The sequence below is a fragment of the Equus caballus genome, chromosome 5, assembly GCF_041296265.1.
Source record: "Equus caballus isolate H_3958 breed thoroughbred chromosome 5, TB-T2T, whole genome shotgun sequence".
Classification (NCBI taxonomy): Eukaryota; Metazoa; Chordata; class Mammalia; order Perissodactyla; family Equidae; genus Equus; species Equus caballus.
The window spans coordinates 92,923,899-92,940,245 of NC_091688.1; the positions used below are offsets into that span (position 1 = coordinate 92,923,899).

Sequence of the window (16,347 nt, forward strand, 5' to 3'; positions counted from 1 at the left end):
TACATGCAAAAGTCTACTAACTGCCTTCACATTTTTATTTAACTTGATCCTAAGGTATAAATATAGCAAGTATTAGAATTACGATTATGCAGATGAGAAAGTGGAAGCCCTTGGAAAGTAAGTGATTTGCTCAAGGACCCCCAACTCCTGTGCAGCAGTTAGAACTCGAAACTCAAGACTTCTGATTCCTTGCAAGTTTCCATAGCATGTTCTATTAAGATTCCTGAGTTTTAACTTATCACTTCTTATCAGGGTCAGCAACAAACCATGCCCACCTGTTTCAGAGACTACAGTGGGGAGCTCAGGTCTGTGAGGAACAACAGAGGATAGTTCAGGTATCTTGTCCTGAACAGAAAGGGTAACAGTTAATTTTTTTCCATTAAAGAGAGGAAAAAACTTATCATTGGACTCCATGGCAACAAGAAGCAAACTCTGATTCCCTTTTAAAGGGTGGAGATTTCAAAAAATAAATAAGACATTACTATGATTTTTATTCAAATATTCCTAGTGTTAAGGTTCTCTTGAAAGGGCATTATAGTTCTCTAGTTCTGTAGAAGTAGAAATTGAAACTTAAAAAAAAGAGAGACATTAAAAATCTTATTTTTGTAATGAATCTCTATGTGACTAAAAGATGGTATTTAATGAGCAAACATTATACACAGCTATTTTATCTTTTTTTGTGCGTGAGGAAGATTGTCCCTGAACTAACATCTGTTGCCAATTTTCCTCTTTTTGCTGGAGGAAAATTGTCCCTGAGCTAACATCTGTGCCAATTTTCTTCCATTTTGTATGTGGGATGCAGCCACAGCTTGGCTTGATGAGCAGGTCCACACCCAGGATCCGAACCTGCAAACCCCGCGCCACTGAAACAGAGCACGCAAACTTAACCACTATGCCACCGGGCTGGTCCCTATACAAAGCTATTTTAAAAAGGCATCTATGTTTATAAGATGGGTTTCTCTAAAATATAGAGAAAATTAAATCTTGCTTTTCTGAATGTCTCATACATCAACAAACTAAAATACTCTTATAAAGAGCAGCTTTAGAATATCTATTAGAAACATTATTCTACCAAGACACTTCAGAACCAAATCTTAGTAATCTTCAGGGAAGAAAGGAACACTGATTCCTGGATCATCGTCATCATCATTTTCAAGTTCTTTATCATTTTCTTCAGTAATACATTTGCCACGTGCTTTTTCTGGGTTTCTTTTTTTCTTAGGAGAATATGATGAGTTCTCTTCCCCTCTGATTTTCTCTCTGGGATGTGAGTTAGTAATAGCTTCTCTTTCCAAAGCATGTTGTAGGCAGCTGTAAAACCTGTAAAGAAATAAGTACTACTGTTATAACGGTGTGTTCTGAAATGGAATAACCAAAAGAGACTTAGAACTTACAAATTATATAAATTTGATGTCTCATATTAACTTTTAAATATAAAATGAATCAAAGAAATAATATGCTCCTTGCTTTTATAATTGTTTAATTAGGAAAATAAATATGTTTTCAGTTCTTTAAGAAGAGTCCTGAAAATTGGATTGGAATCGCCTCTTGACAACCTCTGTCCTACCTCAATTTCTATTCCACATGTAGGGGTCAAACAAAGAAGGTAAAAACAAAATTATTATTTCTTTGTAAAAAATCATAAATGTAATAGAGGCTCGTTTTAGAGAGTCTGGAAAATACATGAAGTTACAATATAGATCACCTCTACATAACTACCTAGAAATAACCAATCTCAATAATTTTCTTTCTTTCCAGTTTATTAATGTATTCTGAATTTATTTATATATGCATACAGATACCTATCTTTTACACAATTGTGGTATCACATAGAAAGGTTAACATTGTTTTTTCAAATTTAATATTTCTTGGAAACAGTTTCCATATCATCAAATTAAATACAAAATAACATGTTTTAATGGCTGTATAACATTATGTCATCTAGATTGGCCTTAATTTATTTTCAAATTTTCCCTAATACAAACAACGTGACAAACATTTTTGAAAATGTGATCTGACTTTCTAGCTATTTCTTTACAGTAGACACCTGGAAATGTAATGGCATAGTGAAAAGGTATACACGTTTTAAGGCTCTTGATAAAGACTGTTTTCCAGAATGGATGTTCAAAACACATGCCTCTGACAGCAGTACTCGAGAGAGCACTTCACCCATACATTAAATATTTCCATCAAAAAATACACTTTAATAGGTTACAATAGTATCTCATTATTTTAATTTTCATTTCTTGTTTGCAAGTGAAACTGAGTGTTTTTCATTTATTTATTAGCTATTTGAATTTTTTAAATGTAAATTTTTCTTTTCCTTTACTTAATTTTTGATTGCAGTTTTAGTGTTAATTCCGTGACAAAATAAACTGTCAGTCCCCTGAAAATCGGGCTTCATTTCTCTTCCACTCCCACAGTGATACCTGGCACGAGCCCCGCCTCACAGGGGAGCCTTCGGCGCGTGTTGGAAGGCAGTAAGGGCTGCATGCGCTTCACACCAGCCTTCCACTGAGAAAGCTGAGGTTAGCTAATTCCAACCTTACTGAGTCTTGATTTCCTCATCTACAAAACTGGCTATTATCCTGTACCTAGTGGGGTTGTCAGCGGGTTACAGGTAATATATGGACCTAGCACAGTGCCTGGCACAGAGTAAGTTCTCTATAATGACTATTTTTATAGAATGTAAACTCCACGAGATCAAGGACTCCATCTATGTTGCTTTCTGTTATATTCTTAGTATGTACTACACTGCTGACACACTTGGTAAAAATACGCTAAATAAGTGAATAAATAACTACTGAACAAAAAAGGTAAATATGGATATATTATCCTAGTTCCAAAATTAGAATGATCTGGAAGTTGAGAATTCCCTTTCACATTGTAGGGATCTCATCATGCTACTATAATGAAAGACTATGACAGGAAATTTTTGACATCTACAAAAAAGATTGCTATTTGGACCAATTTTCTCCTTTCTTTAATTTAACGAACAGGCTAAGTTCTACCTGCATAGGCTCTACAACTGCCCTAAAGAACTCCCAAATCCACCTATTCCCAAATATTCCACAGAACTCTAATATACACCTAACATGATTACTACGTACCCTGTCTAGATTTCAAGAATGTACATATTTACCACAGTACACCCTGATATCCAGCACCATGTTGGCATCTAACAGGTGCCCAATAAATGTTTCTTCAATGATTAAATCAATCTCAAAGAGAGAGATACAGTAAAAGGAAAAACTGTATAGTAAGAGGTATAGCAAAAGCTTTGAAAAATATTAACTGAGATACAACTGTTTAGACTCTGTTCCATGGTAACAATCTTTTCATTTAATGCACCCTTTAGGTCCTTTCTTAACTGAAACCTGGCCTCCCTACAAAGGTGCCATGTGCCCTTTCCTCTCACGGGGAGACCACTTCTTCTTTCCATATCCCGCCTACCAGAGCTGCGGGCTGAGGTCAGAATTCAGCAGGCTCACTGCCACTTTGCCAGACTAATCCAAGCATGCCACCCTGCACTTCAGACTCAGGGAACCAAGGACTTTTTCTGGCTTATACTTTATTCCTAGGAAATTAAAGGGAGGATTAAACTGCTCTTTTATCATCACAGAGAATTAACAGCTTGTGTAAAATATCAATCAATAAAAAAAAAGCTAATTAAAGAGGAACAGGTGTCTTACTTCAGTCTTCCATTAAAGAACCTAAGAATTCAAAGCTACATCCTTTGGGGCCAAAAAACAACTGGTAAAATGGAACAAAGACTTCTCATGCTGAAAGCCAAGAATAAAAACTTCAAATACTTTTCCCTTTTCCTTTTGTAAGGGAACCTTTAAAAAGGCCTTTGGGAAATTATCTGACTCAATAAGTCAGAAATTTGTTTTCCAATTACACATTCTCCCCTCATACTATGACCCTCGACACACCATTCTAAAGCCCAATTCTCAAAGAGTAATTTTCTCAGCTCTCACAGGCCACAAAAAGAGCTCAGAGGACAAAAAGAAAGTAATGCTCAGGCAACTGGTTTTTCTCCTCTCAAAAGAAGATCAAATTGTCTTCAGTTTTTCTTCGGCAGTGGAGGGTATCATGCCATGGGGCAAGCTGTACTTAGTTCTCTTCATGAGAGAACTTTCCAGGCCGGCCGTAGGAAAATCAGTTCTTGGTTTTCAAGTCAGTTAGAGGACCACTTGCAATAAAAAGCTGATATTTCTTTCACTTCTGAAATAGGAATATAGAATTAATGAAATCTAGGTATAATTTCATACCCTTTTAGGCTTCCATTATTCACAAATAATAAAGAAGACTATTCTCATATATATGATATATTTGGATTTTAACTGATTAAGCTCTATCTATCATTTTTATTAAAAAAACATGTATGTGACAAGACCTGTGTCAGGTGCTGGAAACAGAGGTAAGTGACATGGTCTGTGCCCTCAAGGAACTCAGAGTTTAATGGGAGCTTTAGAGCTCTAAGGATACATTCAATGTGCCATGAAAAAGATATGATAAAGTGGGAGCACACTGCTTCAAGTGAGATTGTAAAGTGCTCCCTGGAAGAAACCCAGCCTGGGCTGAATCACAAGGATGAATGGAAGTGGCTAGGTGATGGGAGATGAATTATGAGAGGAAAAAAACGATGGAAGGGGATATCTAAAGAGAAACTATCAGAAAATATATGTTTTCACTTTACATTTTTTACTTTTTTGATCTTAAGTATATAGGGAAATGGGTGAGTTATTTATTTACCGGTTTTAGTCCATTTTTAAAAACAAGACTGGCAACTATGGAGTCTAAGACATCTGTTGTCCTGGTCTCCTTCTTCTCTTCTACCCGCTGTCTAAGCTGTTGCCATGTTCAGTTTCTATTCGCAGCGTCACTCCCATTCATCTTGCTACTCAGGGTCCTGTACTTCTTACCTGGGTTATGTAGCAAGAGCCTACTCCTGCTCACTCCATCTCTAAGCCATCTTACATGTCTTCCAGAATAATCATCCTAAGACTTTGAAGCCTTAAAAGTAACACTATTGAAGGAAAAAGTCGGTTAACTAAATTTACCAAACATCTATTAACCACTATTTTCATGCCAGACACTTAGAAGATACTGATGAATAAGAAACAGTCTTTGCCTTTAGGGAACTCAATATTAATGTGTTAACTTTTAAGTTCCTTTACTGTTTATGATTAATTCCATAAACATTTATTGGGTTTCTCCTAGAAGCCAGATACTATATAGAGTTTTAGGATAAGAGATATTTAAAAACTGTGTGTGTGTGTGGTTGGTGGTGGGGAGAAGTCAGTCCTATTTTCAATGTGCCCGTGTTGTAGTGGAAAAAAAAGATACACATGCAATTAAATAAGTGTAATTCAATATGGTTCACATTTCTGTTTTGCACTGAGGCATAAGCTGTAATGATAATGGTAAATGATAAGAAAAATCCAAACCAAGGGGTTGAGACTAGGATAAGAAAGATATTCAGGAAAGGCTGATGGGATATTTTAGTTTGATGTGTTCAATAGGTTATTGGGCATATGGGCCAAGACTCGGGAGAGATCTGGAAGACCCACCAGTATATAGGGAAGTAGCTGAAGCAAGGGACCAGGGATGGAATCTTGGAAAGCAACAATGTTTAACACTAGGTAGAATAATAAGAGAAATCCAGAAGGAAGCTAAGAAGGAACACCACAAACAGGAAGGAAAGCAGCAAAGTGATATAAGAGAAATCCTTACCAACAGGTATATGAAAAAATGCTCAATGTCACTTATCTGCAGGGAAATGCAAATGAAGACCATAATCAGATATCACCTCACATCTGTCAGGATGGCAATTATCAAGAAAATAAAAGACAACAAGTGTTGGCAAGGATGTTGAGAAAAGGGAACCCTTGCGTGTGGCTGGTGGGATGTAAAATGGTGCAGTTCTTGTGGGAAACAGTACAGCAGTTCTTCAAAAAATTAAACGTAGGATTAGCATGCGATCAGCAATTCCACTTCTAGGTATACACCCAAAAGAAGCGAGAGCAGGGACTCCACAGATAGCTGTATGCCACGTTCACAGCAGCATTAGTCACAACAGCTAAAAGGTGGAAAGAACCCAAATGCCTATTGATGGATAAATGGATAAATGAAATGTGGCATATAAATACAATGGAATATTATTCAGCCTTAAAAAGAAATGAAATTCTGATACATGCTACAACATGGATGAACCTTGAAGACACCATGCTAAGTGAAATAAGCCAGACACAAAAGGACAAATATTGTATGATTCCACTTATATGAGGTACCTAGAATAGTCAAATTCATAGTGACAGAAAACAGAAGAGAGGTTACCAGGAGTTAGGATTTTGGGGAATTGTTGAAGGGGTACAGAGTTTCGGTTTGGGATGATGAAAAGGTTCTAGAGATGGATAGTGGTGATGGTGAATGTACTTAAGGCCACTGAACTGTACACTTAAAAATGGTTAAAATGGTAAATTTTATGTTATGAATGTTTTACCACACACACACAAAACAACCGATTGGAAGTAGATTCATTTTCTTTCCGATTTCCTTTATTTTTATCAACAATATTATAGGTCAATATATTCAGCCCTTTTATTCTATAGTTTATTTAACATTTATTTTCTTATTACTCAGTTGGTGGAAAGATGAACATGGCTAATTTTATTCTGCTCATAGCCAAATGTGGGGGTCATTGGACCCAAGTGAGACCTGGTCTCTTATTAACAGGTACAAAGATAGCCTTTGTCATGTGATTAGTGAACAGATCTCCAAATCTCACATTTTTCACCTGGAAATAATTATATATGAAATTATCTTACTCTTTCCACTAAGAAGTAGGCTTGAGAATTGTTTTTCACAAACAAGATCTTTTTCCTATCAAAAATATTTTACCTTTTAACTTTGATTTTCCCATTTCCAGAATATTTCTTGTTGCTGAAAGTTACTCATTAGGATTTTGACTTTTAAAAATTCTCTTACTATAACTATTTGAATTGCGTAACTTTGGTCCTATGACAAACCAGTTTTAGTATTCAACGTCTGATTGCAGAACTCATCACCTCCAGTGTTTATCATTTTTCCTCTTCAACATCAGAAGAGTAACTTTCTCTGCATTCGGTTGCATGTACAGCTGTTCCCAAAGGAGCTCCCTAATTTGTTCACCCTTCCTGAATTCACATGTAATCTTCTAATCAGTATCTTAAGACACTTTTTACCCTTCTTTAATTTTTCCCTGATTTTGTATGATGAGCATGGCTCTCTTGATAGCAGCATGCACACTATAATCTCAAAATACATTTTTGAGTCAATGGATCTAAAGCATAATTTGATTTTATAGTTGGTGAACGTGGCTCAATTAACTTCACCAGGTGTATAGTTAGTGGATCTTCAGCTATATTTATAATCTTGTTGAAATTCAAGTAAGGAAACAGAGAAACTGATTTGCTACCTCCTATGTTTTAGCAAACAGTCTCGCTGGAATAGTGTCTAACAAATGTAGTAAACTTTTGGAATGGTACCAATAAGCACCTACAAATAGTTCAAACTCTGTAGTCTGGTGGAGTGAGTGGCCAGGTGCTCTTTAGTTGCTTACTGGAAATCGTCACTTTACTTAGAATGTTTACTCAAAGCACCTTGAGGCCAGGTAACCTCTCAGAGTTCTGCTAGAAAATGAGCCCTAACGCCCTAAGACATCCATTGTATATAATGAAGTAACTTCTCCCCAGTATCTAGAATGGTACAAGTTATATACCATCGTTGGGAGAACAGAGAAATAGTCATCCAAATGATTTTATGAATTCTGTCATTCAACTGAGAAGCCCTGGTTGAGAGAGGCTGCCTAGCGGTAGTGAAGTGATATAGGTTTATTCTCACATGAATTAATGAAGAAAAAGAAGGGCTTTCCTATCCTGAGAATCCATGACATGACAGAGGCAGGGCCAGTCATTACACATACGCTATTTAATGTCTACTAAAATTGTTCTTTAAGATAGGTATTTCCCTCAAGTTAGAGATAAGAAAAATGGAGCCAAGAGAATTGAGTAAGCAGTGGTGAAACCTGGATTGAACTCACTTTGGCCTCTGGAGCCTAGGTCTACCTCTTCCCACCATGCTACACTGCTACCACTGGCACTTCTGGCCTTAGCTACTTCAAAAAAGTTCTAGGTATTAAAGAATTTTAGGAAGGCAAGTTAAGCAATAGGATTCCTTTGCACGTTACAGACAGGATTCTGATGGTGCTAAGGGAGAATGGCTTAGCAAAGAGACATACTAGAAGCATCCTACTATGAGACCAGCTAATGAGGCTATCACCATAGTCTTGAATGAACAAAGTGGCAATGAGGATTGAGAGAAGAAGGATTCAAGAGTTATTTAGGCAGTGACTGACGGGTTGTGAAGTGGCTAAGGGGTTGGGAAAAGGGGGAAAAGAAGTTATAAATGACATCAAGTTGCCATAATTCCCTGAATAACCAGGAAGTGTACATCTTGCTAATGGCAGGTCAGTGGCATTATCTTCATATGTGAAAGGCAGCACAAGAGTCACTTTTTTATATCAAAAACGCTATTCTTAGGAAAAATTTGGAAAAGAAAGTGATGTAATACTTTAACCTGTCAGGATGTGAAGTTTAAGAACAAGAGAAGTATAAAGATGCGAACTGACAGCCACGATCCTTCCTACTGGGACAATTATGGCAATTTAGATCTCATCCATGGTGAGAGCTGGGTATTGAACTAGCCAGAGGTGTAAAATATTTATCAGGCTAGAATTAACCAGGCTGTTCTTCTCAAAAGGAGATTCTAAGTAATCTCCAGTAGATCACACCCAGGGGCAGTGTGGACCTCTTCCCCGGCTGCCTTCAACTTGATCAGTATGGTCCCTGTGACTGTTGGGCTCTCTTACCTGAATGATTACATTTCTGTCCTTAATGCCTGTTGCCGGGAGTCATGTGTCCCACTATCCTCCATGGAGCTTCCCCATTATGCTCCATTTAGTGCCCATCACGGTCCGGCTACTCTCATCTGTTACTTTGATCATCTTTTTATTATTGGTAATAAGGCTACAAGTAGAAAAGCAGATGGGCAAATAAACTGAAGATGGTGTGTATTAATATTTTCAAAGATGACCTAGGCATGTAAGACTATCATGGAAGTATCCAATTAATATACCTTTCAATTCTCTTCTTGTTTTCCTCCATTTTTTGATTTGCTATCTTTAATAGGAAGTCTATATATTCCTCTGTCACCATCAGTTGTCCCTTATGGCTTAATGGAACTTCTAAGCCATGTGTGCTCCGGACAGCCTACAAAGAACAAACAATTTAGATATGAAGACTTATGTACTAGAGACACTGACGATAACTAAAGAAAAGTCCCAGTCAGGGCTGTGTGTAAACATAGTTCAGTTCCATTACAGCATTTAAGCTTGTGCTTTGATATAATTTAGCTAAAAGTTGAATCAAAGGAGATTCCATAAAATTTCCCATCAAATAAAGTCATTTCTAAAGAAAGTCATTCGACACATTGTCTTTCAGAGAAGCAGATAATATCAAAGAATCCAATAACTTTAACAGTTTCAATCTCACTAAAGCTTAGGAAGCTTTAATACACTATTTAAAGAAAAGAAATAAATGAAATCTCAACAGAAGCTTCAAGGGAAAATCAAAATGGACTGGATGCAAAAGACCCTCTTATTGCTGCGTGAGCAGAGTGTGGGCACAGGAATAAACCACGCCTCTTCTACCCATGAAGCAGGGGCTTTCTCAGGGCTTTAGGATTGCCAATCTCAGTAACCCTGCCCATGAAACACTCAACATGTTCTGAGTAAATCCAAACACTGGATGGAGGTGAAGAACAACAACAAAAATTATGAGAAATAAATATTCATTCAAGAAACCTTCACTGAGCATCTGCAATGTCCTAAGCCCCACATAAGGTGTGAAGACACAGGATGAATATAACATGGTCCCTGCCCTTAAAAGCCCACACTTTAGAACCGGAAATAAACACATGAACAAAGAATTGCAACAGAGGTGCTATGAAGGGAGAAACACGTACATGTATGTGCGCATGTGTGCATGCACGCATGCACACACACACACAATGCTAAGGAAATGTAGCAGAGGAGCAGCTAACTGAGACTGAGGCCTTGGCTTTATGAGAAAGGTGGCATTCGAGTTGGGATTTTTAAGGGATAAGTTCAATTTTACCAGACATAAAAATGGAGGAAGGGGGGCATTCCAGCCAGAGGAACAACTAATCTATAGTCATGGAGACATGAAAAGCATGATACGTTTGGGAAATAACTAATAGTTTTCTACATGGCTGGAGCATAAGTATGCTAGCAAGAGAGGAGCAAAAACAAGGTAGGTGCAAAATGGTTTACATAAGGCCTTGACTATCAGGGAAAATATTTGGAAACTCTGACTTTTTTCAAAGGCGGATTCTCATGGTATTGGTGGGAAGGACTGCAGGAGATGGATGGCAGGAAGGCCAGTCAGGAGGCTCCTGCAAGACTGAGGTGAGGGACAATGAGGGCTTAAGTTGGGGCAGTGGCTTGCAGGAGGGGTCAGGTGTGAGAAATTAGAGGCAGATGTGAGAGGACTTGTAACTAACTGAAAATGGATGACAAAGGAGGAAGGTGAAAGAATGGCTCTGCTCTCGCTTGGCCACCAGATGCAGGGGGAGTGACACAGGGACACAAACCGGTACTGTGGGCTTACATTCTCTATTTAGTCAGGCTTTATGGGTGTCTTCTTTTGTAAGCCACCTCTGTTGGCAAATAGGCTATTTGTTAAAAATAGACAGAAAATAGCAAAGTCTATGGAGCTAGAATGGAGGACAATTTGAAATAGTTCAAAAGCAAACAATGCATACCATGCCAAACAGTAAACCCAACCGTAACTACTACAGGAGATGAGAACAGGGCAAAATCGCTAGGAGTTAGCTTGGCCAGGAAAGGACTGAGAGAGAGTGAGGGACGTAGAAGGGACCTTAAAGATTATCTAGCCCAGGGCTCAGCAAACCTTTTCTGTAAAAGGATAGATAATAAATATTTTCAACTTTGTAGGCCATACAGCATCTGTCACAACTACTCAATTTTGCCATTGTAGCACAAAAGCAACTTTAGACAATAATTAATCAAATGAGTATACTGGGATCTGGCCCCTTTGAGCTGGACCCCAGTTTGCTGGACCCCTGACATGGCTGAGAAAATTCAGACCCTAAGAGATCAAGGAGCTTGCCCAAGTCCACATGAAACAGCTGTGGTCCCACCAGTATCTGTGCAGGGGACTTTAGACCCCCAGTCTGTGATCTTGCCACCACATCATGGTGCCTATTAAATTGGGCCTTGACTATTTAGGATGGACGGCACAGAGAATCAGGTTATAAATAAGTGGAGAATATGATAAAATAAGACCTCAAATGTGAATCTAACAACTCTGGACTCTGCCCTGTAGGAAACAGTAAGTCACTGAAGGTTTCTGAGCACGGGGATGGCAAGAAGATATGAACTGGGAGAGACTAAAGGCAGGAGCCTAGTTAGAAGTGATCCGATAATCTGGACTACTTCATGCCTAAAGGATTGCTCCTTGCCAAAAGGTATTATTTTTAATTATTTTATTGAGGTCACAATGGTTTATAACATTGTAAAGTTGCAAGTGTACGTTATTATTTATCAGTTTCTGTGTAGACTGCATCATGCTCACCGCTAATAGTTTAATTTTTATCCACTGCCAAAAGGTCTCTTACCAACATGGTCTTTCCTCTCTTTCCTACTGTTATGCCCGAGTTCCTGAAGCCAGAATCTATTGCCACTGAATGCTGTAAGAAAACAAATTTGTTAAATTCTGATAATTTGCCTAATCAGATAAACTGTTTAGCTCTACAAACTGCAGAAACACATATAACCCCAAATGTGTAATTAAATAAAAAACTAGTTGAGTAAACTAACATTGCATTAACTTTTGGTAGGAGATTTAAATCTTAAAATTAAACCTACCTACATACCTATAAATTCAAGTATAATTACAAAGTTTTACCAGAATCTGTGCATCCTGCAGCTGTCGACACTGCACATGAAGAATAAATGGCTCAAACTTCAAAATGGCATCACTGTTCGCCTTCTTCAGAGCTACAATCTAAATAAACGAAAGACGTTAGGATCAGACACAAATACATGATCGTCCTGATGACCCTTTATCATACATAACTTCAGTTTTTCCCGGAAACTTTCAGACTCATTCAGCAGCCTTTTCCCACAATGACTGTTCACTCTGCTTTCTTGGTCCTTCTCTCTCCAAAAACTTATTAATCTGCTTATTTTTTGAAAAGACTTGATTTCTAATTCTCCCATAAACCTTCTGTGTCATTCTTTCCAACCATACCTTGAAAAAGTAAACTACTACTACTCTATTTAGTTCCATAACAGATTTCTCATTAGGCAATATGGTATGTAAAGACTGTACTCGAAGGTCTGTTTAAATGTTCTGTTGTTAGACTGAGGTTTAAGACACACGTACTATTATGTCTGAGCTGGAATTTATACAAGGCAGTTGTAATTTCTGTCTCCCTAGTATCCCTGGGAGCATCCTCCTTCCTTCCCACCATTTGATGCTGGTGGGGCTGTCAATCATGACCCTGCCACTCATCAGTCCTGCCATCGTAGTATCAGAGACGCCAAGTGCCTCAGTCTGATCAAGGCCAGAGGGAGAACACCTAACCCAAGCAGGATGACTCAGGGCCCTTCTCTGGGAATGACACACGGATCTTAGGAAGAAGAGACCTTTTCTGTTGGGGTTGCTGGCAGCTATCTTTCCTGTCAGAAAGATCACCTGCAGCAGAAGAGAACAAGAGCAAACATGCAGAGAGTACCAGGACCCAGAGGTGGAGACACAGCGAGCACTGGGGAGGCAGCATGTCAGCACCTGAACCAGGAAGGCCCGAGGCCAGGTCTACTCCTGTCCTTTCCAGTTAAATCAACTATCTGTTTTACTTAAGACATTTAGAATTGGATTTCTAAATTCACCAGGAATGTAAAGCCCCTCACTAATACAAACTTCTATGAACTCATCTAAACATTTTAATTTAGGAAACTAAATAATCCAGCACAGATAGGAAGATGTTCAAGAAGCAATCCAGGTAAGTAATGTATAATTTATTTACATCAGTATGCTGGTAATACATAGATAGTACTAATCCCTTTCTCCTAGCTCCCTTCTCCTTCTATAATTTTTTCCAGGTTACAGGGTTATCACATGGCAGGACTGAAATCAGAATCTGTATTCGACATGTGTCCAACGTCCATGAACTCTCTGCTATGTCCAAGAGGATAGTCCTGCTGAGCAGCCGTAAGTAATGTTTGCATACATGTTTATACTTTTACCTCCTACAACTCAAATAAGCCATTGTAATGAATGCTCTTTGGGCTTTATAATCTTCAGTTATTATAATTATGCACATAAGTCACCCTGAATTTTCTATTCTTTTCATATATATTTAAAGTGACTGAAAATTAAAAAGTTTGTTTCTAAATTTATACATAAAAACTTACCACATCATCTTTTACACAAGGTTTGTGTGTAACCAGTAGCCAGCAACAGTTTTGTTTCTGAACCTCAAAACCATCTATACCCTAAAATTAAAAAATGATATAACTTAATCATATAATATTTACAAAAATAATAAGTACAATGCATAGCATTTTGTAGGCTTTGTTAAATTAATGGTCCCAAGTGGTGATTTTACGTATTACTGAGAACAATTCAATGGGCTTTTGGGTAAAGTTAACCCCAAACAAAAATGAAAACAAATCACTTGAGATAGAAAGAAAATAATTTGTTTATTAGGGTCAAAGTACTTAATAAATATTTTCTGAAATATGGTCAGGCTTTTGTCAGGAGAAAAGGGATTGTTACAAGGGTTGTAAACTAGCAATCCTTGAGTTGTACTCTAGCTGTTTTATTTGGCTAGCACAATATTAAAAAAGAAAAAGAAAAAAGAATTTGAATTCCTTTTGTAAGAAAGCACTGTCCCAATCCTGCACAGGACCCACTACTTTATTTTTGCAGGGGAAGATTTGCCCTAAGCTAACATCTGTTACCAGTCTTCCTCCTTTTTTTTTCTTCTTTTTCTCCCCCTAAAGCCCTAGTACACAGTTGTGTATAGTTGTAAGCTCTTCTGGTTCTTCTATGCGAGCCGCTGCCACAGCATGGCTACTGACAGACGAGTGGTGTGGTTGTACAGCCAGGAACTGAACCTGGGCTGCCAAAGCAGAGTGCACCCAACTTTAAATGCTAAGCCATCAGGGCTGGCTCAAGACCCACCACTTTTTACTGACACCTCCAACGTTCCCATCCTTTAAGACATCCTGATCTTTACAGTAGAAATTTGTGACCTCTGGATTAGACTTTATATGTAGTCACAAAGGGCAGAACTGGGACTGAAAGGGAAAAGTTTAAAGAAAGTAAATATTTTAACACTAAATTTTTTGCTTATTAGCTAGAAAAATGTTTGTTTGCAAAGTTCTATTAGGTACTTTGGGTATAAACAGATCTTACCCTCAAGGACACTAGAAAGAGGATGCAGGAATGCACATGACTTTTAAATCACTGTACTTCTACAAAGTAACTATTTATACAGTGAGTCTACAGGAAATTTTTCTCTCTGGACTTGGAATGGGGAAGAGCTGTGCTTGTCTTAAATAACCGGTTTGTTTTAACAGAATGACCCCAGTGACTTATGTATCTGATCTGATGCTGACCACTCTAAATCTTAGAGCCAAATGTGTGTCCCACCTTTAGCAAATTTACAGAATCTCATGGCATGTTTTGAGAAGTGACATCATGACTGGCTTTATCTTATCTATACTCCCTTTATCCAGACTTTCCCACTTTTTATTTTTCTTCTTGTACTGTCCTTTTGTAAGTTGCTCCAAATCCTTCCTGAAATAACGCAAAGTGAAAATAAATACAATACAAGGTATGAGATACATAAAATGAAAAGAGGTTCAGAAAAAGTCCTAAGGCAGTTCAGAAGAAGCATACATTCCTTCCAAGTGGATGTGTGTGTCTGTGTTCAGGTGGGAGACGGGAATTTAGGGAGCCATGTCTCAGATATGCAGAGATAGGGAAAACATTTCAGGAAAGACAAACATGATCAAAGGGAGGTAATATAAGATGAAAAAAAGAATAGTTTAGTTTCAGTAAATAGATAAAAATGAAGAGAAATAGCAGATAATAGGGTTGAAAGATATACCAGAGTAGGGATTTGGATTTTCTGATGATGAAAAATGTGTAATAAAAGATTTCAGCATAGATAAGTGACATGCAGCACAGAGCTGTGGTTTAGAAAGGTGAATATGTTAACAGTGTGTAACAAGATTTGGGGTAGGAAGACTGGTAGTTCAGTGACCTGTTAGGAAGCCACCACAGAAATCCAGGTAAGATAGGACAGCAGAAATGGGGAAGAGAGAGAGCAAGCCAAGCAAGAGTGCCAGTGCTCAGGAGGCAATGGAAGCAAAATAAAAATGAACAGGCCCTGCTAACCTGGGAGACTGGAAGATGATCAGTGAGGGATCTAAAGAATGAGTCTGAGTGTGCTGTTTTTCATGCTCTGGACTCAATCGAAATACTAAAATTAACACAAAGCTAACTTTTACACTGCACTTCATATGGGCCAGGCACGATGCTAAATGTTTCAAACAAATTATCCCATTTCTTCTACACAAAATCCCCACGAAGCAGACACTCTTTATTATCCTCAGTTCATGGAACAGGAAGGGGCTGAGTGTAGATAACTTTCCTAAAGTCACACGCCAATAATTCCCATAACTGGTTTAGAATCTAAGTAATATCACTCCAAAGCCTGAGGGGTCCGCCACTCTCTCAGACTACATAGTACTATTGTACTCAATGTAATGTGAGAATTACCGAAACTGTAATGATGGAGTGGGCCACTAGGAGGCAGTGAACTCCTTAATCCTGGCGACGTTCAATCAAGTATGAAGTTAGGATGACCTGATAGAGCGGTTGAAGAGGACACTCCAGCTTCTCCAGGCTGGGAAGTCTTTGTTTCCTTAGTATTCAGAAAATCAAATTCTCTAACCCTTGCAACTCAAGATCATTCCCAGGCCAGCAATTTAGGCATCACTTGAGGGCTTGTTAGAAATGAAAAGTATCAGACTCCACCCCAGACCTACAGAATCAGAATCTGTATTTTAAGACTCCCCAGGTGATTAATAGACACATTAAAGTTTTAGAATCACGGATCCAATTCGCCCTCTAAGTTTCAAAGATAAAGAATCCGAGACCACCCACGGGAAGGCTGGACTGAGGG

At 38.2% G+C, this 16,347-nt stretch overlaps 1 protein-coding gene across 4 annotated transcripts in view; it reads right to left on the reverse strand.

The window, feature by feature from the left end:
- The window catches only part of TYW3 (tRNA-yW synthesizing protein 3 homolog), a 17,200-nt gene continuing 853 nt past the window's right edge, over positions 1-16,347 (reverse strand). Inside the window, exons 2-7 of one of the 4 annotated variants that reach the window (XR_001380864.3) lie at positions 13,565-13,645; positions 12,054-12,152; positions 11,764-11,835; positions 9,181-9,314; positions 8,915-9,071; positions 1-1,320 (exon numbers count right to left, since the gene is read on the reverse strand). Coding sequence is in view for 2 of the 4 variants with exons in the window: in XM_001498949.5 (XP_001498999.1) it covers positions 1,095-1,320; positions 9,181-9,314; positions 11,764-11,835; positions 12,054-12,152; positions 13,565-13,645 (612 nt within the window). In the remaining 2 variants the exon portion in view is untranslated. Of the gene's footprint in view, positions 1,321-1,742; positions 4,228-8,914; positions 9,072-9,180; positions 9,315-11,763; positions 11,836-12,053; positions 12,153-13,564; positions 13,646-16,347 lie in introns of those variants that run through there. The other 3 variants (XR_002808276.2, XM_001498949.5, XM_070267488.1) reach the window with 3 other exon arrangements.